The 27,167-nt window shown below is 46.1% G+C and overlaps 1 protein-coding gene across 5 annotated transcripts in view; it reads left to right on the forward strand.

The window, feature by feature from the left end:
- prrg4 (proline rich Gla (G-carboxyglutamic acid) 4 (transmembrane)) overlaps positions 1-27,167 on the forward strand; it is an 85,550-nt gene that overhangs the window by 11,972 nt on the left and 46,411 nt on the right. For all 5 annotated transcript variants that reach the window (XM_070899551.1, XM_070899552.1, XM_070899548.1 and 2 more), the window contains exons 3-4: positions 5,841-6,004; positions 7,103-7,151. In XM_070899551.1, the coding sequence (XP_070755652.1) occupies positions 5,841-6,004; positions 7,103-7,151 (213 nt within the window). The remainder of the gene's footprint in view (positions 1-5,840; positions 6,005-7,102; positions 7,152-27,167) is intronic.

Here is a 27,167-nt window from a genome sequence, read left to right on the forward strand (position 1 = left end):
TCGCCCTTCGTTTGGCAGCATTCACATTCCCTTCCAGCTCATTGGCCACGATGTATTGGTTCGAGTCGCTCCACGAAGGCCTCCCAATCGTCCCCTTCTGAGAATTTCTCCAGGATACCAACATTTCTCTGCATTTTCGCGTGATGGTTCGTTATCTCATCGCTAGTTGTTAAGTCTTGAATAAAGCAATGTGACTGAGTACTGTAGACGTGAGTAAGTGTGACCTTAGTCTCTTTGTTCTAACTCCAGAGTGCTGGCACAGAATGGGAGGCCTGCTTATATACAGGGCTCCCAAGGAATGCTGGGATTCCTTGGGACTCCAACAGATACGCCCTCTGGTGGTGGTAGTGTGCAGGTTACATAGGGTTGCATACATAACATGTGCGAAGCGGGTATAAAAGCTAAGTCTTTGGAGAATTGGTGAGAGACTCCTTCGAGAGGATGGTCTCATACCATTTTGTTTTGACGTAGTGTCAACTTTAACTTCAGTGTGGTGTCAACCCAGGTGTGAAAACCAGGTGCTCTTCCAAACATCCTTGCATTCAGAGGTCTGGGAACAAGAAGTCCCTTAAACTGTTGAGACCTACCTGCAGTTAGACAATGCCGAAAACCCAATTTATTTAACTGTGGGGAGGAGAGTTCGACACGTGCAGAACCTTCCCTGGATTTTACTTTAAAATGCTAGACTGGCATCTCCATAAGGAGCTCTGGAGATTTTCATTTCTATCCATGGAAATCTCCAGCCATCCTCTGCCCTTTCCCTCCCAAATCTCATTGCTTCCACTTTCAGGTTCCCCTGACTTCATCAGTTGATGCATTTTAGCCCCAACTACATTAACTACTTTAAACTGTCATCACCCATCCTCCATCCCCCATCCCTGCTGTCTGCTTCTCAAATTTGGTTTCTGAATTCCTGGACTTCAAGGGACAACAAGACTACGTTCCTACATTGGACTACACCACTACACTTCAACACTGGAATACATCATAAGACTCATTTGCTGTGTGAAAAAGTCTGCTGCTAAAACAAAAATTAGCTTCCTCATGGTGGCTGTTTCTCTGCTGAACTGGATGACTCGTTCCATTGGTTTTCCAGCCCTGTTGGTCACTGCTCAACATCATAGGCAGTCCCTCGGAATCAAGGAAGACTTGCTTCCACTCTTAGCATGAGTTCTTTGGAGGGTGTACAGTCCAATACGAGAACCACAGTCTCTGTCACAGGTCGGACAGATAGTCGTTGAGGGAAAGGGTGGGCGGGGAGCCTGGTTTGCGGCACGCTCCTTCCGCTGCCTGCGCTTGATTTCTGCATGCTCTCTGCGACGATATTCGAGGAGCTCAGCGCCCTCCTGAATGCACTTCCTCGTCTATGGCCAGGGACTCCCAGGTGTCAGTGGGGATGTTGAACTTTATCAGGGAGGCTTTGAGGGTGTCCTTGTAACATTTCCTCTGCCCACCTTTGGCTCATTTGCCGTGGACGAGTTCTGAGTAGAGCGCTTGCTTTGGGAGTCTCGTGTCTGGCATGCGAACTACGTGGCCTGCTCAGCGGAGCTGACAAAGTGTGGTCAGTGCTTCAATGCTGGGGATGTTGGCCTGGATGAGGACGCTAACATTTGTGCCTCTGTCCTCTCAGGGGATTTTCAGGATCTTGTGGAGACATCGCTGGTGGTATTTCTCCAGCGACTTGAGCTGTCTACTGTACGTGGTCCACGTCTCTGAGCCATACAGGAGGGCGGGTATTACCCAGGCCCTGTAGACCATGAGCTTGGTGACAGTTTTGAAGGACTGGTCTTCAAACATACTTTTCCTCAGGCAGCCAAAGGCTGCACGGCGCACTGGAGGCGGTGTTGGATCTCGTCGAAGCTCCCGAGATAGGGGAAGTGGTCCACATTGACAAGGGCCACGCGGTGGATCTTGATGTCTGCGGGGCAGTGCTGTGCGGCGAGGACAGGCTGGTGAAGGACCTCTGTCTTACTAATGTTTAGCGTAAGGCCCATGCTTTCATACGTCTTGGTAAATACGTCGACAATGCCCTGGAGTTCAGCCTCAGTGTGTGCACAGACGCAGGCATCGTCTGCGTACTGTAGCTCGACGACAGAGGTTGGTGTTGTCTTGGACCTGGCCTGGAGATGGCGAAGGTTGAACAGCTTCCCACTGGTTCTGCAGCTACTTGGATGTTGTCTCTGCTGAGTTGGGTGACTCGTTCTACTGGTTTGTCTGCTTTGTTAGTTGCTGGCTTATGTGGTTTTACATTTGTTCGGCTACTTCTGATCGACAGTCACCTCCAACTTCGCATGAACTTCGCCGTCATCATCCTGCACCGAAACAGACTTTCATTACCATGGCAATAACCTCCATCCTTCAATTCTCTAACCTTCAAATAGTTTCTGGATTTCTCTCGCCTGCTACACCTGTCTCCAAACTTGGATAACAGTTTGTTGATGCTCCATACTAACTCCATCCCACCGTGTCAACTTTTGCCCTCCACGGGACCTCCAACGTTAAATCTGGACTCCTTACTATTGTCACCAACCTATTCCCTGTTGCTACCAGGAAATATGTATCCCTATAATTGCTACCAGGCCTATAACGTGAGTTTTTCCCTTTGTCCATTTGTGTGCGCATTTTGGCTGCCACTCCGGACCCGAGTTCACCACTTCTATTTCCATTTCTTTCGCCCCCTTTTTCTTTTCTCTCTCCCTCCCTGACCACTCTCTTTTGTCGTCCTGCTGCATTTCATTTCTCCTCTCAGATACTCTTCCCTCTCAAATCCCTAGGCCAGCCCTTCATTACTCATCGACCTTCCTGCTCTCCTGCCATAGTCCCAGACTTGACTCCCTTTTAGACAAGCTTGCAACTTCCCTCTGTGCAACTTCTCTTGGCATTCCCCGAAGGGCTCACCGTGGCTCTTGCCGCTGTCTCACAAGCAGCAACCCCAACTGTCCCATCCTACTCTCTCACCGACCTTCCTAACCAGCGTGCGGTGGGGGGGCTAAACTTGCCAATCTCCTCCCCGTCCAACTCGCCCCCCCAAGCAATGACCATGTGTATGCTGGCAGTGGATCAGCCATCATCAATCCTCTCCGCATCTCCTTGCAGAATGTCCATTCACTTGAGAACAAGGCCCTTGCCATCTATGAGCTTATCGTGGATGATTGCATCGACATCATGGCTCTGACGGAAACTTGGCTGAGGGATGTTGACACCTTACCCTTAATGAAGCCTCTCCACCTGGCTATACCTTCCACCACTTGCCCTGCTCAGACCGCCGTGTTGGCAGTGTGGCTCTCATCAGCAAATCATACCTTGGTCTGTCCCCCTACTCTTCCAGCACTTTCTCCTCCTTTGAGCATCTTGGCTTATTCCACCCCTCTCACCTCTCATTTAAAATTCCAGTTCTCTACCACCCAACCAAGTATGATAAAAATGTTATCATCGGGATATCTTCACTGCTTTCCTACCTCAACCTCTGCACCGAGCGACTTCTCATCATCGGTGATTTCAACCTCCATCTTAATTCATAGTGCTCTCTCTCCTCTGAGTTCACTACCCTCCAATCCTCCCTTTAATCTCTCCCTCCATGTGAACTCCCCACCCCATATTCACGGCCCTGTCCTTGACCTTGCCCTTTCAATCTCTCGTGGTCTTGCTATTCCTACCATGTCAATTGCAGATAAGGCTACATCTGACCATTTCAGAGTATCGCTCTCCACCCACATCGCCCTTCCCCCACCCAATCCTACTTCCTTCTGCGTCCGCCTCTGGAAGAAACTCTCAACATTCTTGCAACTGCACTAATCAACTCCAGCCCTTGGCCCTCCATTCACCACGATATTTCTGCAGCCATCGATCTGCTCAACCACACCCTCACCACCACCTAGTCCCTATTAAAACCATTACTCTCTCTCACCCAGGCTGTTCCCCCTGGTACAGCCATCATCTTTGCTCCCTCAATTTTGACTGATTCCTGGGAATAGGGGATTGTCCTAAGAGGACAGATTGAATAGATTAGGTCTATATTCTCTGGCGTTTAGAAGAATGAGAAGTGATTGAAACATATAGTTTCCTGCCAACCTCTCTCCTGTCCCTCCCTGCACTCTCACCCCATGTGTCCACCTCTCCACTCCTACCCTACCACTCCACTCCTTCACCCCCACCTCACCTCTCCACCCCACCCCTGCAGTTATTGATTAACTCCTTCAACATCACAAAAAAATATATTATTTGGTCATTACCTCATTGCTGTTTGTGGGACTTTGTTGTGTGCATAATTGCTGCCATGTTTCCCTACCTTGCAACACAAGTTCCTCAAGGCAACAGCTGAAATTTGGAATCAGTACAGCACTGCACTGCATAATCCGATGCTCCATTTTTTGTCATCAAAAAGAAATCTAGTGGAGACTTTGTATCCTGTGGACGGCTATTTTCAGCTGCAGAAGTATTGTCGCAACCCATTTATCTGTAGGACCAGGACGACTGGGGGCCTGCTCTGCTGCACGTACCTAATGTGTACATATCTCACAGTGTGGGCTGGCCTGTGCTGGTTAACCCTTGCCATTGGGTAAAGTCTAGCTCTGTCAAGCCTGTGTGATGACTGATGAGCAACGGTCACCACACGTTTAAAAAAAAAAAAAATCCAAACACGGGCATCTCCCACCCCTTCAGTCAGAGTTCAGGACTGGAATATCGGGTCCTTCATTGAAACATCTGTGAGCTCATGTGGAAACAAGTCATCCTTGTTCGAAGGACCGCTATGATGATGATCTTTAGGAACAGAAATAAGCCAGTGGTATATCAGTGACACTTACCTGGCTGTCTCTATGTCTCAGTCCCTCCTTGTCTCTTTAACGCTTCAATAGCCTGTTATCCTTTGGGTGAAAATGTTCTGCCCGTCCTCCCTGCTGGCTCTTAACTTCCTAATTTAAACTTGTGGTGTCCACTGTTTGAACTCCCAACCAGAGTGAGCAATTTGCTTGGATCAACTTTCTCAGCTTCCCTCCGTAATCTTGAAAACTTTAATTAGATCATTTCAACATCCCTTTTCCCAGGAAAATGAGTACGGAAATGTTGGGGTGAATAGGGGAAAGACTATTTCCTCTGTTTGGAGTGTCTGCGATGAAGAGTCATCCATTTAAGATCACGACTGAGAGGCTAGGAGAAATCACATAGGTGGTTGTTGGAGTATGGAATGTTGACAGACGGGGGCTGGTTGAAGCAGAGACCACTGCATCTTTTGAGGGAAAATTACATAAGTATTCGAAGCAGAGGCATAAACAATGCAGCCGGGGAGAGCAGGGCAGTGGGATTAGCTTTAGATTGCCAACAAGAAGGCAGCACAGACATGATGGGCCAAATGGCCTCCTCTAGTGCAGTAAGCTTCTATAGTTGCTGTATAATCTCTCCTTGGCCTTGCCCCTCCCTATCTCTGTAATCTCCTCTAGTCCCACAAACCCATGAGATGTCTGTGCTCCTCTAATTCGGCCCTCTTGAACAGCCCTGATTATAATCGCTCAACCATCAGTGGCCGTGCCTTCTGTTGCCTAGACCCCAAGCTCTGGAACTTCCCACCTAAACCTCTCCGTCTCCCTACCTCTCTTTCCTCCTTCAAAAGACGCTCCTTAAAACCTACCTCTTTGACCAAGCTTTTGGCCACCTGCCCTAATTTCTCCTTGTGCGGCTAGGTGTCAAATTGTTTATCTCGTAATACTCCTGTGAAGCGTCCTGGGACGTTTCACTACACTAAAGGAGCTGTGTAAATACAAGTTGTTGTTGTGTTTGTATTAGCTGAAGTGATTTATCGTGTCTCTGTTCATGCTGATGGTTTTACTTTGTTACTTTGGTAGCGTTTATTCGGGGAAATGAAGCTCGCAGTTTTCTGGGACGCCGCCTCCTGTACAATCGATGGGATTTTGAAATATTTACTCAAGGAAATCTCGAAAGGGAGTGTTATGAAGAAATATGCAGTTTTGAAGAGGCACGAGAAGTTTTTGAAGATGATAAGAAGACAGTTGAGTACTTCGTACTTGTATATGTATCCAGAGCGGTATAAATTATTTCCCATCATACAGAAGGAATAGCACTTAATAATTGATGCTCTTTTCAAAATTTGGTTAAAGAAATTACTAATTCAATGCAATCCATTAATTTTTTTAAAAGAATCTCCCCGCCTACCTCCTAAAGGTTACTTGCGCCACGATACAGCGTTAAGTTGCTGGCTGTTCTCCGATGATCTGCCCACGTGCGTGCAAGAGGGACTGGACAGCAGCGTCGGCAGAACATAAGAAATAGGAGCAGGAGTAGGCTGTTCGGCCCCTCAAGCCTGCTCCACCATTCAGTAAGATCATAGCTGATCTCTACCTCAGCTCCACTTGCCTGCACTATCCCCATATCACTTGATTCCTTTAATATCCAAAAAGTCTATCGATCTCTGTCTTGAATTTGCTCAACAGCCCTTTGGGGTAGAGATTTCCAACGATTCACCATCCTCTGAGCGAAGAAATTTCTCTTCATCTCAGTCTTAAATGGCTGCCCCCTTATTCTGAGAATGTGATGCCTGGTTCTAGACTCTCCTGCCAGGGGAAACATCCTCCCTGCATCTACCCTGTCAAGGCCTGTAAGAATTGTGTATGTTTCAATGAGATCACTTCTCATTCTTCTAAACTCTAGAGAATCTAGGCCTAGTCTATTCAATCTTTCCTAAGGACAATCCCCTATTCCCAGGAATCAGTCTGGTGAACCTTTGTTGCACTGCCCCTGGCAAATATATCCTTCCTTGGGTAAGGAGACCAAAACTATACACAATCTCCAGATGTAGTCTCATCAGGGCAGGCTATTTAACCATGCGAGTATCACAGCCTAATCCAATCACATCCTCGTCTCCAACATCCACATTTTGCAATTCCCATCAAGGGGCACAAAATATCGTTTGGAAACTCCAGCATTGACCTGATTGAGGTCACTCCAAACTCAGCACAGAGCAGGGATCACACCTGGACCTTTCTTGGTCTGTACGGTTGAGTAAAATGAAACACTTTACTGAGTTGTTTCAATTGTGATTTTAATTGCATCTCCTGATATCGGAAAACTGATTTTTTTTTTCTTTTAGAGTACCTTTTGGAAACAATATACAACAAAGGGTCCTTACGCCAAACCAGGTAGGACATTTTATTTTTACAAAAGTGATTTATTACAGTATGGGATTATAACTCATTCTTGTTGAAAAGGGACTGTACGGTTTCTCACAAGCCTGTGAATTCCCAAGCTTGTCGCTACCTGAAATGCAATTTTGATGACCTGATATGAAGCTATTTTGGTGTTGAAATTAAATTCTTGGCCTAATTGAATCATGGTGAAGTACACTATAAATCTGCCCTGCTTAAAGTTAACCATAAGATATGTAGGATTATGTAAAATGATAAGCACAGAAACAGGCCATTCGGCCCAGCTGGTCCGTGCCGTTGTTTGTGCTCCACACGAGCCTCCTCCCATTCTATTTCATCTCAGCCTATCCGCATATCCTTTTATTCATTTCTCCCTCGTGTTTATCCAGCTTCCCCTTAAATGCATCAATGCTATTCACCTCAACCACTTCCTGTGGCAGCAAGTTCCACATTCTCACCACTCTCTGGGTAAAGAAGTTTCTCCTGAATTCCCGACTGGATTTATTAGTGACTGTCTTGTATTGATGGTTTCTAGTTTTGATCTCATGCCAGTGTAACCCAAATGAACTCGAGTAGAAAAGTGAATTTACATCACTACATTTGGATGAAGATTTGAAGGATTATGTTTGAGCAAAATTGGGAATATTAGGACGGCTTTGTATCACATGAGTGTTGTGTGTGAAAAGGAATCAAAACTCTCCGTATGTAAAAGTTGTAATTCAGACAATTCTGTATATAGTTTAGGGTGTAAGGAACTGCTGGATCGCGACTGTTTTATAATTTCAGTGAATACCAAAACATTTAAACTTTGAAGCTCTATTTCACTTCTTCCCTTTGGTGTGGCTCACTGACTGTGAGGTCTTGTATCTCATTTTCCCAATTTCCGTTACAGAAGTCACACTGCAGACATCACATTTTTATTTTACATCTGCATCAATCTTAAATTGGTATTTGTTTTTTCACTGGAGCCTGAAATTATCATGCACATTGCAATTTGAAAGAAAGACAGACAGACAAACTTGTATTTATAAGAACATAAAAGCATAAGAATTAGGAGCAGGAGTAGACCATACGACCCCTCGAGCCTGCTCCGCCATTCAATAGGATCATGGCTGATCTTCGACCTCAACTCCACTTTCCCTCCCGATCTCCATATCCCTTGATTCTCCTAGAGTCCAAAAATCTATCGATCCCAGCCTTGAAAATACTCAAAGATTCAGCATCTACAGCCTTTTGGGACAGAGAATTCAAGAGATTCACAGCCCTATGAGTGAAGAAATTTCTCCTCATTTCAGTCTTAAATGTCCAACCCCTTAACCTGAGACCGTGCCCCCTAGTTCTAGACTTTCCATCCAGGGGAAACAACCTCTCGGCATTTACCCTGTCAATCCCCCTCAGAATCTTGTATGTTTCAATATAGGCCGAATCTACTCGATCTCTCCTCGTAAAACTGCCCTCTCATCCCAGGGATCAATCTAGTGAACCTTTGATGCACTACCTTCCTCAGATAAACAGACCAAACCTGTGAGCAGTACTCTGGGTGTGGTCTCACCAAAGACCTGTACAATTGTAACAAGAGTTTCTTACTTTTGCACTCCTATCCTCTTGCAATAAAGGCCAACATGTCATTTGCCTTCCTAATTGCTTGCTGTACCTGCATGATAACTCTGTGTATCCTGTACAAGGACACCTAAATCTCTCTGAACACCAACATTTTATAGTTTCTCGCCATTTAAAAAATATTCTCTCTTTCTACTCTTCCAACCAAATGAAGAACCTCACAGTTCCCCACATTATACTCTTATCTGCCACCTTATTGCACACTCACTTAACCTGTCTATATCCCTTTTCATTCACTCCTACAGCTTACTTTCCCACCTAACTTTGTATCGTCAGCAAACTTGGATACATTACACTCGGTCCTTTCATCTAAGTCATTAATATAGATTGTAAATAGCTGAGGCCCCAGCACTAATACTTGCAGCACTCCACTACTTATAGCCTGCCAACCAGAAAATTACCCGTTTATCCCTACTCTCAGATATTTGTCCGTTAACCATGCTAATACATTATCCCCAATCATGTGCGCCCTTATCTGGCGTAATTACCTTTTGCACTTTACCAAAAGCCTTTTGGAAATCCAAAAATACTACATCCACTGGTTCCCTTTTATCTACCCTGCTCATCACATCCTCAAAATACTCGAATAAATTTGTCAGACATGATTTTCCTTTCATCATAACATGTTGACTCTGCCTAATCATATTATGATTTTCTAAGTGCCCAGTTACCATTTCCTTAATAATGGATTCCAGCATTTTCCCAACGACTGATGTCAGGCTAACTGGCCTGTAGTCCCCTGTTTTCTCTCTCCCTCCTTTTATATAGCAGCTTTCACAAATTTGTGATGTCCCAAAATGCTTTGCAGCCAATGAAGTACTTTTAGAAGTACAGTCACTGTTGTAATGTAGGAAACCTGGCGGACATTTTGCGCACGGCAAGATCCCACAAACAGCATTGAGATAATAACCAGATAATGTGGTTCAGTGGTGTTGGGTGGGGTGGGGGGGGTCAAAGTTGGCCAGGGCACTGGGGATAGCTCCCCTGCTCCTCTTCGAAGAGTGGCCATAGGATCTTTACATTCACCTGAGAGGGCAGAGGGGTTCTCGGTTTAATGTCTCATTCAAAAGACTGCAGCACCTATTGAGAATTTGCAGCAGTGTTGATGGCTGCGCGATAAGTCCATATTTGAGCTCTCTGAAGTTTTATTGGCAGAAAAACTTGGCTCATTTAACTGTCTCATCTGGCTATACCTTCCACCAGTTGCCCCGCTCAGACCGCCATGGTGGTGGTGTGGCTCTTGGCAGCAAATCATACCTTGGTCTGTGCCCTACTCCTCTAGCACTTTCTCCTCTTTGAGCATCTCGCCTCAATCTATCCCTTTCACATTTAAAATTCTCATTCTTTACCACCCACCCAAGTACCATAAAAATGTTATTACCGATATTTCTTCACTGCTTTCCTCCCTCAGCCTCTGCACCAAGCGACTTCTCATCTTCGGTGATTTCAACTTCCATCTTAATTCATAATGCTCTCTCTCCTCTGAATTCACTACCCTCCAATCCTCCCTTAATCGCTCCCTCCATCTAAACTCCCCAACCTATATTTGTGGCCTCCCCCTCGATCTTGCCATCTCTCATGGCCTCGCTGCTCCCATCGTGTCAATCGCAGATAAGGCTATCTTTGATCACTTCCTTGTATCACTCGTCACCCACATTCCACTTTCCACCCCAACCCTACCTCCTTCTGTGTCCGCCCCTGGAAAAAAAAAACTCTCCTGAATCTCTTACAACTGCACTTATGAACTCTCAACTCTCCAGCCTTTAGCCCTCCATTCACCATGACATTTGTGCAGCCACCGATCTGCTCAATCACACCGTCAGCACCACCTTTGATGCCCAAGTCTCTGTTAAAACAATTACTCTCTCACCCTGGCTGTTCCCCTGGTACTGCCCTCATCTTCGCTCCCTTAAGTCCAAGGGAAGCAGACTTGAACGGATCTGGCAGACAACTGGTTTAGCCATTCACCTCCAGATCTGGCTGGACCACATAAAACACTGTTGGGTTCTCCTTTCGTCTGCCAAAATTGCTCACTATTCCAGAATCATTCTAGAATGCAAAGATAAACCCTGGCTTCTATTCTCCACTGCAAACCGTCTTCTTACACCCCCCTTCCCAGTCTCCACCCTCACCTCCGACAATAAGTGTGAGGAGCTCATGGACTTCTTTGTCTCTACGATTGAGACCATCCGTTCAGCTGTCTCTTCCCTTCCCTCACCGGGCCAAACCTCCTCTAAGGATCCCCCTGCCCTAGTCCTAACCTCGCATCTTTCTCCGATCTCCCCTCATGATACCTCCGAGCTCATCTTGTCCATGAGACCCACTTCCTGCTCCCTTGACCCTATTCCCACCAAACTACTGACCACCCAACTTCCTTTTCAGGCTTCCATGTTAGCTGACATTGTTAACAATTCTCTCTCCTCAGGTACTGTCCCCCTCTCCCTCAAATCTGCGGTCATCACCCCTCTCCTCAAAACACCAACCCTCGACCCCTCCGTCTTTGCAAACTACCGCCCCACCTCCAACCTCCCTTTCCTCCAAAGTGTTGTTGCCTCCCAAATCCGTGCCCATCTTTCCCACAACTCGCTGTTTGAAAGCCTCCAATCTGGATTCTGTGCCTGCCACAGAACTGACATGACTCTCATCAAAATCACAAATGACATCCTTTGCAACTGTGACAAAGGCAAACTATCCCTCCTCATCCTCCTTGACTTTTCTGCAGCCTTTGTCACGGTTGACCACTGTCCTTCTCCAACACCTCCCCATCATTGTCCAGCTGGGTGGGACTGCACTCGCCTGGTTCTATTCTTATCTATCCAATCTTAGCCAGAGAATCGCCTGCAATGACTTCTCTTCCTGCTCCCGCATCACTACCTCTGGTGTCCCCCAAGGATCTATCCTTGACTCCCCCCTCTATTTGTCATCTACATGTTGCCCCTTGGCAGCATCATCTGAAAGCACAGCATCAATTTCCACATGTACGCTGACGACACCCAGCTCTGCCTCACTACCACCTCTCTCGACCCCTCCACAGTCTCTAAATTGTCAGACTGCTTATCCGACATCCAGTTCTGGATAGCAGCAAATTTCTCCAATTAAATATTGGGAAGACCAAAGCCATTGTTTTCAGTCCCTGCCACACACTCAGTTCCTTAGCCGCTGACTCCAGCCCTCTCCCCAACTTCTGTCTGACACTGTTCACAACCTTGGTGTTATATTTGATCCTGAAATGAGCTTTCAACCATATATTCGCAGCATAACTAAGACCACCTATTTCCACCTCCGTAACATCTCCACCCTTGCCTCAGCTCATCCTCCGCTTAAACCCTAATCCATGCCTTTGTTGCCTCGAGACTTGACTTTTCCAACGCACTCCTGGCTGGCCTCCCACATTCTACCCTACCTAAACTAGAGGTGATCCAAAACTCAGCTGCCCGTGTCCTAACTCGCACCAAGTCCCACTCACCCATCATTCCTCTGCTTGCTGACCTACATTGGCCTCCAAACTCCATTTTCTCTCAAGTCCTTGAACGTGTTGTCGCCTCCCAAGTGTGTGCCCATCTTTTCCTGACCTCCATGTTTGAATCCCTCCAATTCGGATTCTGTGGCTGCCTCAGTACCCGATTAAGCAACGCCTCGATTTCAAAATTGTTTGCAAATCCCTCCATGGCCTCGTCCCTCCCTATTTTTGTAATCTCCTTTAGCCACCCCCCCCCCCCCCCGGAGATGTCTGCACTCTTCTAATTCTGCCCTTTGAACATCCCTGATTATAATCGCTCAACCATTGGTGGCCTTGCCTTCTCTTGCCTAGGCCTAAGCTCTGGAATTCCCTGCCTAAACCTCTCCGCCTCTCTACCTCACTTTCCTCCTTTAATACGCTTCTTAAAACCTACCTCTTTGACCAAGCTTTTGGTCACCTGCCCTAATTTCTCCTTCTGTGGCTCAGTGTGAAATTTTTTGTCTCATAACATTCCTGTGAAGCACCTTGGGATGTTTTACTACATTAAAGGCGCTATATGAATACAAGTTGTTGTTGACTGTACAATAATGTTTGCAGGTTGAAATATCTGTGCAATGTTAGCCCCCCCCAACTATCATAGAATCATAGAATAGTACTGTCTGCGCCAGCTCTTTCGAAGAGCAATCCAGTTAGTCCCACTCCCCCCAATCTTTTCCCCATATCCCTGCAATTCTTTTCCCCTCAAGTATTTTTCCAATTCCCCTTTGAAAGCTATTATTGAATCTGCTTCCACAAGCCTATCAGCAAGTGCATTCCAAATCCTAACCAGTCATTGTGTAAAAATGTTTTTCCTAATGTCGCATCTGGTTCTTTTGCCAATCACCTTAAATCTGTGCCCTCACACTATCGACCCTTCAGCCATTGGAAACAGTTTCTCTTTAAAATCAGGAAGGATTTAGCTAGTGTAAATAAACACCTCTAACAGATTGAGCCCACAATCAAAATAGTCTACCTTTGGTCTATACTTTGTGAATGTGCTGGACTATATATTGAGATTGTGTAAGCAAGAAAGAAAGACTTGTATTTATATAGAGTCTTTCACGACCACCGGTCTCAAAACGCTTTACAGTCGGTTATGAACTTTTTTGGAGTGTAGTCACTATTATAGGGCCCAAGTTTCCACACGATAAAAAACGGGCGCCCCTCCGAGCTGGGCGCCCGTTTTTCGCGCCTAAAATGGCGCCTAAAAAAAAAAATCGCGATTCTGGAGCGTTCTGCAGCTCCTTGTCTGCCTGGCGCGGCGCCCAGGGGGGCGGAGCCTACACTCGCGCCGATTTTGTAAGTGGGAGGGGGTGGGTACTATTTAAATGAGTTTTTTTCCTGCTGGCAACGCTGCGCGTGCGCGTTGGAGCGTTCGCGTATGCTCAGTGTGAAAAAAACATTGGCACTCGGCCATTTTTGTAGCTCTTTGTAGCTGTTTAATTTTTGAACATTTTTTAAAATAAAAGCACATTGCCATCAGCACATCTCACTGCAGCCTTCTCACTGTCTCCTCCCCACCCGGCGGGAAGAACGGGCGCCTCCCCCCCCCCCCACCCCCTCCCCCCGGCGGGAAAGAACGGGCGCCTCCTCTTCCCTCCCCCCCGCCCCCCACGGGAAGAACGGGCGCCTCAGGCTGACTGCAGAATTCTCCGTGCCTGAAGCACTTTCACACAGGTAGGAAGATGGTTTATTTAATCTTTTCTTTGCTTATAAATGTTTATTCAGGTTGGATTTATTTGTATAATATTTGTAGAAGTATAAATAAGGATTTATTGTAGAATTTAATGAGTTCCCTTCCCCCCCCCCCCCCCCCAACCTCGTTCTGGACGCCTAATTTGTAACCTGCGCCTGATTTTTTAATGTGTAGAACAGGTTTTTTCAGTTCTACAAAAATCTTCACTTGCTCCATTCTACTTTAGTTTGGAGTACGTTTTCACTGTGGAAACTTTGAAATCAGGCGTCAGTGGCCGGACACGCCCCCTTTTGAAGAAAAAATTCTGTTCCAAAGTGGAACTGTTCTACCTGACTAGAACTGCAGAAAAAAAAAATGTGGAGAATTGCGATTTCTAAGATAGTCCGTTCTCCACCAGTTGCTCCTAAAAATCAGGCGTAAATCATGTGGAAACTAGGGCCCATAATGTGGGAAACGCACAGCCAATTTACGCGCAGCAAGCTCCCACAAACTGCAATGTGATAATGACCAGATAATCTGTTGTTGTTATGCCGATTGAGGGATAAATATTGGCCAGGACATCGGGGATAACTTCCTTGCTCGTTTTCAAAATAATGCCATGGGATCTTTTACGTCCATCTGAGAGAGCAGACGGGGCCTCGGTTTAACGTCTCATCCGAAAGACAGCACTTCCGACAGTGCAACACTCCTTCAGCATTGCACTGGGAGCATCAGCCTAGATTTCTGTGCTCAATTCTCTGACATGGGACTTGAACCCACAACCTTCTGACTCGGGCGAGTGTGCTATCCACTGAGCCACAGCTGACACTTCCAAATCCTAACCACTCGTTGCATAAAAACAGTTTTTCCTAATGTCGCTTCTGGTTCTTTTGCCAATCACCTTAAATCTGTGCCCTCCCATTATCGGCCCTTCAGCCATTAGAAACAGCTTGGAACAGGAATAAGCCATTCAGCCTTTCAAGCCTCTTCCGTCATTCAATGAGATCATGGCTGATCTGCAATCTAACTCCATATACCCGCCTTTGGCCCATATGCCTTAATACCTTTGGTTAACAGAAAACTATCAATCTCAAATTTAAAATTAACAATTGATCCAGCATCAATTGCCATTTGCAGAACATAGTTCCAAACTTCTACCAACCTTTGTGTGTAGAAGTGTTTCCTAATTTAAATCCTGAAAGGTCTGTCTCTAATTCTTAGACCTTTATAAAACACTGGTTAGATCCCAGCTGGAATATTGTGGCCAATTCTGGGCACTGCACTTTTAGCAAGGCATTGGAGAGGGTGCAAAGGAGATTTACTAGAATGGTACCAGGGATGAGGGACTTCAGTTACATGGATAGACAGGAGAAACTAGGGTTGCTCTCCTTGGAGCAGAGAAGGTTACGGGGAGATTTAATAGAAGTGTTTAAAATCATGAAGGATTTTGATAGAGTAAATAAGAAACTGTTTCCAGTGGCAGAAACATAGAAAAACATAGAAAATAGGTGCAGGAGTAGGCCATTCAGCCCTTCTAGCCTGCACCGCCATTCAATGAGTTCATGGCTAAACATGCACTTCAGTACCCCCTTCCTGCTTTCTCTTCATACCCCTTGATCCCCCGAGTAGTAAGGACTTCATCTAACTCCCTTTTGAATATATTTAGTGAATTGGCCTCAACTACTTTCTGTGGTAGAGAATTCCACAGGTTCCCCACTCTCTGGGTGAAGAAGTTTCTCCTCATCTCGGTCCTAAATGGCTTACCCCTTATCCTTAGACTGTGACCCCTGGTTCTGGACTTTCCCAACATTGGGAACATTCTTCCTGCATCTAACCTGTCTAAACCCGTCAGAATTTTAAACGTTTCTATGAGGTCCCCTCTCATTCTTCTGAACTCCAGTGAATACAAGCCCAGTTGATCCAGTCTTTCTTCATAGGTCAGTCCCACCATCCCGGGAATCAGTCTGGTGAATCTTTGCTGCACTCCCTCAATAGCAAGAACGTCCTTCCTCAAGTTAGGAGACCAAAACTGTACACAATACTCCAGGTGTGGCCTCACTAAGGCCCTGTACAACTGTAGCAACACCTCCCTGCCCCTGTACTCAAATCCCCTCGCTATGAAGGCCAACATGCCATTTGCTTTCTTAACCGCCTGCTGTACCTGCATGCCAACCTTCAATGACTGATGTACCATGACACCCAGGTCTCGTTGCACCTCCCCTTTTCCTAATCTGTCACCATTCAGATAATAGTCTGTCTCTCTGTTTTTACCACCAAAGTGGATAACCTCACATTTATCCAGATTATACTTCATCTGCCATGCATTTGCCCACTCACCTAACCTTTCCAAGTCACTCTGCAGCCTCAGAGCATTCTCCTCGCACCTCACGCTGCCACCCAACTTAGTGTCATCCGCAAATTTGGAGATACTACATTTAATCCCCTCGTCTAAATCATTAATGTACAATGTAAACAGCTGGGGCCCCAGCACAGAACCTTGCGGTACCCCACTAGTCACTGCCTGCCATTCTGAAAAGTACCCATTTACTCCTACTCTTTGCTTCCTGTCTGACAACCAGTTCTCAATCCACGTCAGCACACTACCCCCAATCCCATGTGCTTTAACTTTGCACATTAATCTCTTGTGTGGGACCTTGTCGAAAGCCTTCTGAAAGTCCAAATATACCCCATCAACTGGTTCTCCCTTGTCCACTTTACTGGAAACATCCTCAAAAAATTCCAGAAGGTTTGTCAAGCATGATTTCCCTTTCACAAATCCATGCTGACTTGGACCTATCATGTCACCATTTTCCAAATGCACTGCTATGACATCCTTAATAATTGATTCCATCATTTTACCCACTACTGAGGTCAGGCTGACCGGTCTATAATTCCCTGTTTTCTCTCTCCCTCCTTTTTTAAAAAGTGGGGTTACATTGGCTACCCTCCACTCGATAGGAACTGATCCAGAGTCAATGGAATGTTGGAAAATGACTGTCAATGCATCCACTATTTCCAAGGCCACCTCCTTAAGTACTCTGGGATGCAGTCCATCAGGCCCTGGGGATTTATCGGCCTTCGATCCCATCAATTTCCCCAACACAATTTCCCAACTAATAAAGATTTCCCTCAGTTCCTCCTCCTTACTAGACCCTCTGACCCCTTTTATATCCGGAAGGTTGTTGGTGTCCTTCTTAGTGAATACCGAACCAAAGTACTTGTTCAATTGGTCTGCCATTTCTTTGTTCCCAGTTATGACTTCCCCTGATTCTGACTGCAGGGGACCTACGTTTGTCTTTACTAACCTTTTTCTCTTTACATACCTAGAGAAACTTTTGCAATCCGCCTCAATGTTCCCTGCAAGCTTCTTCTCGTACTCCATTTTCCCTGCCCTAATCAAACCCTTTGTCCTCCTCTGCTGAGTTCTAAATTTCTCCCAGTCCCCAGGTTCACTGCTATTTCTGGCCAATTTGTATGCCACTTCCTTGGCTTTAATACTATCCCTGATTTCCCTTGATAGCCACGGTTGAGCCACCTTCCCTTTTTTATTTTTACGCCAGACAGGAATGTACAATTGTTGTAGTTCATCCATGCGGTCTCTAAATGTCTGCCATTGCCCATCCACAGTCAACCCCTTAAGTATCATTCGCCAATCTATCCCAGCCAATTCACGCCTCATACCTTCAAAGTTACCCTTCTTTAAGTTCTGGACCATGGTCTCTGAATTAACTGTTTCATTCTCCATCCTAATGCAGAATTCCACCATATTATGGTCACTCTTCCCCAAGGGGCCTCGCACAACGAGATTGCTAATTAATCCTCTCTCATTACACAACACCCAGTCTAAGATGGCCTCCCCCCTAGTTGGTTCCTCGACATATTGGTCTAGAAAACCATCCCTTATGCACTCCAGGAAATCCTCCTCCAACGTATTGCTTCCAGTTTGGCTCGCCCAATCTATGTGCATATTAAAGTCACCCATTATAACTGCTGCACCTTTATTGCATGCACCCCTAATTTCCTGTTTGATACCCTCCCCAACATCACTACTACTGTTTGGAGGTCTGTACACAACTCCCACTAACGTTTTTTGCCCTTTGGTGTTCTGCAGCTCTACCCATATAGATTCCACATCATCCAAGCTAATGTCCTTCCTAACTATTGCATTAATCTCCTCTTTAACCAGCAATGCTACCCCACCTCCTTTTCCTTTTATTCTATCCTTCCTGAATGTTGAATACCCCTGGATGTTGAGTTCCCAGCCCTGATCATCCTGGAGCCACGTCTCCGTAATCCCAATCACATCATATTTGTTAACATCTATTTGCACAGGATCGGTAACCAGAGGACATGGATTTAAGGTGATTGAGAAAAGAACCAGAGGAAGCATTTTTTTACATAGCAAGTTAAGATCTGGAATGCACTGCCTGAAAGGGTGGTGGAAGCAGATTCGATAATAACATTTAAAAGAGAATTTTTGAAGGGCTAAATATTTGAAGGGAAAATATTTGCAGGGCTATGGGGCAAGAGCAGGGGAGTGGGACTATTTGGATAGCTCTTTCATAGAGCTTGTCGAAATCTCGACTCTCAATTTAACTAAAAAAGTGAAACTCGGACATAAACAGCTCGGTAGATGTTCCTTTAATACTATTTTATTTGCTACAAGGAAAAGCCTTGCTGAGTCAAAGGCTCTGCGAAGACTTCCACAATTGTATGAAATTACATTATCTTTATACAGAAGAACAAACAAAGAAATTATGGTTCCATCACGTGTATCAGTTCTGCCCTTGCGGTCAGCAAATACAGATGAGGAGTTCTTCAATCACTTAATTAACATTACATCCTTGTTTTAATTTCCTACTTATCTATACAGCCTTTATCTAATACTTCTAAGGTTCAGCACAGCGACAATTATTTAGTAGGGAGTATAGTTTTAACAAGACAGGGAGGGTAAATTCAAGGTTCCCTCGCTCACACAGCTCTAAATTAGTTGGCTATCAATCAACGTTAACATGTTTATTCGGAGGCAGGCTGTCTGCTGTAGGGACTTCTGGGAGAATTGAGATTCCATTTTGTTTTATTACAAAAGGGTACATTTAACAGAAAATGTAACTTTAAAAGTAAATTTCCACAAGCTGGCACAGACATGATGGACCAAATGGCATCTTTCTGTGCTGTATCATTCTATGATTCTATCTACTCTATCAAAACATTGATAATTTTGAACAATGAATTGTTACATCAATTACTGATGTAGATTTCTCAAGTTGCAGAATGTGTTGTAAATGAAGACCTTATGATACAGTACTGTTAACAAAGTTAATAAATGTCTTGCTAATATATGAAAAGAAGGACAAGAAAAGAAAGACTTTCAGGCCCAACAGTGCTCACCCATGTGCTTCAGTGTAATCTGGTACATCGCCCACCCCCACATCTAATATTGTTAACTCCTTCAGTGCGGCATGGAGGGAGTGCCAGACTGTTGGAGGTGGAATCTTTTGGATGAGATGTCAGGTGGACATGAAGAGCAGTATTCCAGAAAGAGTAGAGGAGTTCTCCACAGTACTCTGACCAACAGTTAGCCCTCAAGCAACATCACTTTTATAAAAAAAAAAAAAAAAACAGGTCATCTGTGATCATTATCACATTACTGCTTGTGGGATCTTGCTGTGCATAATAAGGCTGCCATGTTTCCCTACATTACAACAGTAAAACACGTCCAAAACAAATAAAGTACTACAGCTGTGAAGCACTTTGGGATGTCCTGAGGTTGTTGAAAGGCGTTACAAAGATGCAAGTTTGTTTGCTTGTTCAATATTTCCTGAGGCTAGGCAAAGTAGCGAAGGAAAACATAAGAGGTTTCAGGAAAATCTCTGGGGAAATTCCACCTCGACTTTATAAAGCAACCAAGCCAGCTCCGGGAGACTACAGTCATTTTTGACGCATCACTAGGTCAACTTAACTAAACCACAACCTCTGCTGTACTGCAATCTCCCTCGACTCGGGAACTTGCCAAGTCCTTGCTTAAAATATTGAGTGGTATACTCCCACCTACTGTGGTGCACGCCTACATACCAAAGATTCTGGCAGTGCGATCAAGGGAAACGGTTACACATAATGACATGCATTTTATTGAGTTTGAGGGGGGGGGGGGGGGGGCTGTGTTTACAAAGATTGCTGACCCACGACAGAAGAATAATGCAGAATCTGTGAGCGAGCCAAAGGCCAAAAATTGGACAAGTGAGAGGGCTTTAAAACTTGAACTGCTGATTTTGCAGTCGGAGGTAACTCGAGCAAGCGAATTCCAATCCTGCCTTACAACAAACAAAATGTGTGTCAGCCGTGGCTCAGTGGGCAGCGCGCTCGCCTCTGAGTCAGAAGGTTGTTGGTTCAAGTCCCACTCCAGAGACTTGAGCACAGAAATCTAGGATGACACTCCCAGTGCAGTTCCAAGGGAGTGCTGCACTGTCGGAGGTGCCGTCTTTTCGGATGAGATGATAAACCGAGGCCCCATCTGCTCTCTCTGGAAGACATGAAGATCCCATGTCGCTATTTCGAAGAAGAGCAGGGGAGTTCTCCCCGATATCCGAACCAATATTTGTCCCTCAATCAACGTCACCAAGTAATCGATTACCTGGTCATTATTACATTGCTGTTTCCGGGAGCTTGCTGTGCGCAAATTGGCTGCCGCATTTCCTACATTACAACAGTGACTACACTCCAAAAATACTTTATTGGCTGTAAAGCGCTTTGAGACGTCCTGAGGTTGTAAAAGGAGCTTTAGAAAGGCACATCTTTCTTTTTTTAACACAAAATGGCATATAATTAATCACGGATTTTACCAGAATCTCATCTCAAGCATTGATTGTTTTTTTTCTCGCCGATTTTTCTCCTGACTTCTCCTATGCCAAGTTCCACAGGCACCTTTTCTGTGGCCAGTGTTCAGTGTGAACCTGGTCAGTGAGTGTTAAAGTAATCAACGCCAATCCTGACCTTGGTCTTAACCGATGTCGACTCGTGCATAATATTTATGCAGATCGATAGATTTCTCCAGAATAGAGAAGACTGAGCGGTGACCTGATGGAGGTCTTCATGATTATGAAAGGGTTGACATGGTGAAGATGTTTCCATTTGTGGGTGAGACCAGAACTAGACGGGGGTAACGATGACTCCGGGATAGTTACTGTAGCTGGGGGCGTTTTTCGTGTTCTCACCATGCTCAGTGAGTCGTACCTCCTTGCTGGTCCCGCTGGTAACAACGATTTATCGTTGGCAAAAGCGACCACGAAAGGAACACGAGGTGGATTCTGATCTGCATAGATCGGTGACCGATCAGACTAGGGCAAAACCCAAAATAATGCATTGTGGTTAACCTTGAGGGGTTGAACCATCTGGATGGGACTGGGCCCAGGTAAAAACCTGTGGATGTGTTGGCAGAGACACAAGTACATCTGCTGCACTATTGCTAGATCCATGTATGACGGACTAGACAAAACATCCTCATCCACTCCGACATAAGAAACATAAGAAATAGGAGCAGGAGTAGACCATTTGACCCCTTGAGCCTGCTCCACCATTCGGTAAGATCATGGCTGATCTGATCTTAGCTTCAACTCTACTTCCCTGCCTGCTCCCCATAACCCTTTACTCTGGAGATGAGGATCAGAGACACATAACCTCCTACTACCTGCCCTATTGGCAACAGATTCCCGCAGCCAGAGTCCAAGGAACAGATGAGCCAAAAGGCGATGGGGATGGAATGGCGGATGAAGAAGACCCCATTTATTCAAAAGTGCAGCGGGAGATGGGGGAGCACCACCTAGCATCCAAACCCAATCATACTATAATAAAAACCTATATGCAAAGGGGGAACAGAAGCATGTACAGTCGCAAGCCATCGCCTCATGGGTCCCGGCAGGTACATCTGACAATAACGCCTATCGCGAAGGTGTACGGATCGAGCCCTCTTGTGACCGTAACAGCCCGGCAGACCCAACGATCCATTACCCAACCCATGGCTTGTTCTGCTGCGGATGCAACAAGGTGTATCAAACCATCGGTCTGTTCAGAACTCTCCTCCAGAGACAACACCAGATCAAGTCTCGAGAAATAGCGTGCTCTAAATGCAGCAAATCCGACCACTACGCCAAAGGCCAGGTCTCTGCCCAAACAAGAAGGCAGTTTCTCCTGCGAGGAATGTCAGGCGAAGTTCACAACTGAAAGGGCTCTCTGTCAGCATGAGAGCCATGAACTTACTGCTCTGAGGAATAAGAAAAGAATAGCAGCACCCATTCCCCAGGAGAAACCCGGCAGAAAAGACTATTTGGTTGGAGGAGGAGACAGCCCTGCTAATGCAGCTAGAAGAGTTGTTCCAAGGTTACTGAGACTAGAGAGTCGGCAGCCTACTGAAATCGAAGACCAGCAAACGGATTTTAGATAAATGTCACCTCCTACAAAAAGCGGCCGAAAAAGCAGCAACAATGTCTCTGAACAACCCCACACGATGGTTGGTGACGATCCCAGGCGCCCAGCCGCGGAGGCAAATGCTGACACCGACCAAACTGAAGTGCAACCCGTCCGGCAGAAACAGGGTACTGCGCCCACTGGGGGGGAGAGCCCCTAAACTCTTCTGTGACAGCAAGGCCTTGGGTCTTGGTTTAATTGAAAGAGTCACTGAGTTGGCGATGGAGAAAGCGACCACCAGGACAGAAGCGGGCACGAGAAGAAAAGCACTGAGACAGGACAGCTTTTAACTCCGGCGCTAACAAAAGATGGGCCGGTGAGAAGGCTGCGTACAAAAGGATACAGGCATTGTATCAAAGTCCGTAACAGGTCAGTGCAACCAATCACTGGGGCACCAGCCGCAGCAAGCTGCCTTCTAAAGAAGAGAAAGACTTGCATTTATATAGTGCCTTTCTCTACCACCGGACATCTCAAAGTGCTTTACAGCCAATGAAATATGTTTGGAATGTATTCACTGTAGTAATGTGGGAAACGCGGCAGCCAACTTGCGCACAGCAAGCTCCAATAAACAGCGATGTGATAATGACCACATTTTGTTATGTTGATTGAGGAATAAATATTGGCCAGGACACCGGGGATAACTCCCCTTCTCCTCTTCGAAATAGCGCCAAGGGATCTCTTACGTCCACCTGAGTGGGCAGAAGGAGCCTCGGTTTAGCGTCTCATCCGAAAAACGGCACCTCCGACAGGGCAGCACTTCCTCGGCTAAATCAGTCTATATTTTTTCATGCACAAGTTCCTGGAGTGGGACTTGGAGGTGAGGGTGCTACCCACTGAGCCACGGCTAAGCAAGCCTAATAAGGCAACAACTTTGCAGCATACACAGGCCGGAAAAATCAGTGAACTAATGAGAGCCATAGAGAAAAGGAAGATTGAACAAGCACTCGTGGACATAAATGGAACAAGCGCAGCCGGGCCTGATGGCATGAAAATCAGCAACATCACCGATATAACGGGAGACAATGAAACCCAACTCCCTCGACTCTTCACTCTATGCAGTAATACCGCAGACAGTGAAGAAAAGTCGCACAGTGTTGATCCCCAAGGCCGAGAATGCTGATGACTCCTTAAAAACATTGACAACTGGTGGCCGACTATTATCACACCAATGCTGCTGCGACTCTTCACTAAAATGAAGGCCAAAAGGCTAAGCAAAGCCAGGGAACTCCACCCTCAGCAGAAGGGCTTCATAGCCCCGGATGCAATGAAAATATTGCCGTCCTACAGAACAACATGAAAGGGAGCAAAGAAGGAGCTGGCAATTGTCTTTGTTGATTCATAGTGCACAAAATGGTTCCCAAGGCACTTGGGAGGATGGGCCTGCCCAGAGGGTTCATTCACCCGGTTGAGGACCTATATACACCGATATTTCAACAGTGATAGAGAATGACCGATCCAAGACTGATCCAATCCCCATAAAGAAAGGCGTCAAACAAGGCGATCCCCTCTCTCCAATACCGTTTAATATGACGATGGATCCCCTCCTATGCTCGCTAGATCAAGCTAATATGGTGAAGAGATTGAATAACAAGTCTACTGCTCATAGCTTGTTTTCACAGACGATCTATCGATCCTCCGTGACTGCTACGCCGGAATCTCCAGTAACCTTAAAATTGTCCAGTCATTCTGTGAAAACATGAGGCTCGATATCAGGCTTCCACTTCATCAGTAAAGCTAAGACCTTCCTGTACCTGGACAACCACCGCGATGAACGGAAGCCCTGTGAACTACATCCGTGCCCCCTCCACCAGGGGAGACTGAAAAATACCTGGGTGGACGAATAGATCCATGGGCAAGAGTCGCTGAGGCTAAATGGGCTGACAAACTCAGTACTTGGATTGAAAGAATCCGAACTGAAACCCACCCAAAAATTCAAGATTCTGAAGACTGACTTCATTCCAAGCATATGCTACCATCTTATCCTTACTGAGGTGTCTCAAAACACCCTCACCATAGGAGGCGGTCCATTGTCATATTAAACGGTATTGGAGAGAGCGGATTGCCCTGTTTGACGCCTCTCTTTATGGGGATTGGATCGGTCATCCTCTATCACTGTTGAAATATCGGTGTATATAGGTCCTCAACCGGGTGAATGAACCCCCTGGGCAGGCCCATCCTCCCAAGTGCCTTGGGGACCATTTTCAGCTAGATCAGCTGATTTAAAAAGGCGATACTGCACCTCCCTACCGAGGTCAAGGATGGAATCCTGTTCTCCGCTAATGGAGACAGAGACCTGGACCCCACCAAGTTGGAAATTCAAATTCCTTCTGCTATCATCCGGAAGCTCGAGTCACTTGAGAGCTCCAACGATGAGGTAATAAAGTCATCTTTCCAATTCTGTGCAATGTGTCAAAACTTAGGAAGCTGAAAGCCCTTGGGGAGGTGGAGAAATTTCGTAAGAACCAAGCAATGTAACACCACAGAAAGCAGCGATCTGCCACCCATACCTGAAGAAGTAAGGTACATGCGTGCCTGCATCCGTCCTCCTAGTGAGAGAGCAAAGCCCGGAAACAGATATGCAAGTTGGAGAGAATGGGAGTTTGAGAGGTGGGCGAACCTCCCAAGATATCACGGTTCATTAAAGGACTGCTACTGAGGTGAAAGCTATCCCACGGCCGAGTGAACACGATTAAAACATGGAGGTGTAACCGGGCAAATGAGACTCTGGCGAACATCTCCGGGAGATGTCTGTCCGTCAAGAATGCCAGAATTGAGCACCTTAACAGGATCTTGGTAAACCTGAAAGACCTATGGGGGGGAAAATTTGGTCGGGCCTCTGTTGCGGCATTAATCCAGGGGGAGCGGTACTTTTAGCGCCTTGAAAAAGTTTGGTTGAAGAGCCGACGGGCGATAAATCAGATCAGCCATGATCTTGTTGAATGGCGGAGCAGGCTCAAGGGGCTAGATGGCCTACTCCTGTTCCTAATTCTTATGTAATCAGCCGATGCTCACCAGACTTGGGGGGGGGGATGCTAACAAAAAATACCGGCGCTAAAATTAACCGAGTCATTGGACATGCGCCAAACTCCGATTCAGATCCTGGGAAAAGCCGAGTCTTAAAGGTGTCGCATAGTAATGCACCCATTAAAGTTTTCAAAATCACTTTCTCGAGCTGAATTCTTATGTCTCTCTGCTGCTGCAAACTCACACACCATGCATGTTGCACTGACTGACCTCTGAGAGAAGCGCTTCCTCATTCTTTAAGTAGCCACCAGTTAACGACTCTGCAAACCTGTTTTTCCAGATGTTGTTCTTGGCGGCCGCTAAATGTGGCAGCCACGCCAAATTTACCAACCGGTGCGCAAGCATGGGCGTTTCATCCGGAAGACATTAGAATCGCACTAACCGTCAGTAGCCAGGCGCTAATGGTTTGCCTCTAATGAATTTTCGGTCGGGGCGCTAAAAGTTGCGCTCCCGATCGGTAACCTCTTATGCTCCCATTACCGCCCCCTCTGGCTGCTAACTGAACTGAGGCATCAGGCAACCGCAACTCTAGCCCCTAATATCTAAATACGGATGGACGGCATATGTGGATCATCACAATGGACGGAACAGTGTGGAATGCCGGACATAATATTCAAGGAGGAGTCAGAGGTGGTAGTGGTCAACGTTGTGGTGAGATTGGAAGACAACAATATGGCACGTGAGAAAGCGTGGGAGGAAAAGAGCGAGAAGTATGGTCACCTAACTCAGCAAATCATAGACCTAACCAAAGGCACCACAGTCAAGTACTTTGGCTACTTTATGGGAGCCAGAGGGAAATGGCTCGAGAAAAATAACCCACTCATGAAGTTTCTGAAAATCGAGAGGTACATGGCCTCCTTGAAGAAAATATCCAGGCTTACAATAGCACTCGCCCTGGAAATATTACAAGTCTTCAGTAAGGTCTGCACCAGCAATTAGATAATATGCGCACTAACCGAGTCAGCAAAACACATCAAATGATAAACAGGGGTGATGACGGCTCCCCAACTTGAAGGTATACAAGGCCCCATAACTCTCCACCCCCTGCTTGTAGCAGGCCCTGCCTGCCCCAATCCCCCGCCCCTGCTGCCAACGCCCCTGCCCCTGCTGTGGCACTGACTGGACTTGCAATGTGGATGAGCCACTTAAAAATTCCCAAAAAAAAGCACTCGCGTAATGGTCTGCCGACCCAGAGTGTTCTTAAATAGTCACTAATAAATCCAACAGGGAATTCAGGTGAAACCTGGAGAGTGGTGAGAATGTGGAGCTCACTACCACAGGGAGAGGTTGAGGTGAATAGCATAGATGCATTCACTGAGAAGCTGAGTAAGTACAGGAGGGTGAAAGGAATAAAAGGATATGTTGATGGGCTGAGATGAAGAGGGGTGGGAGGAGGCTCATGTGGAGCATGGACCTGCTGCACTGGATGGCCTGTTGCTGTGCTGTAAATACTTTAAGATGCTGTCTTGTACATAATAGGTCTATTATATAAAATATCTGCAAAATGAAAAAAAAACACAAATTACACAGCTAAACTTGATGTGAATCAAATGTCTTTCCATAAAGTACAAAAATTCAATTAAAGATATCTCTCAAATAATATTGTGTGTGGGCGATTAATTCAAAATGCATGTTAAATCTCTATCTCTGTCTAATCTCCCACCTCACCGCCCCCCCCTCACTTAACCCATGGGTGCTGACCTCAATTGGAGGGCACTTACTGCCAACC

The sequence above is a fragment of the Pristiophorus japonicus genome, chromosome 14, assembly GCF_044704955.1.
Source record: "Pristiophorus japonicus isolate sPriJap1 chromosome 14, sPriJap1.hap1, whole genome shotgun sequence".
Taxonomy (NCBI): Eukaryota; Metazoa; Chordata; class Chondrichthyes; family Pristiophoridae; genus Pristiophorus; species Pristiophorus japonicus.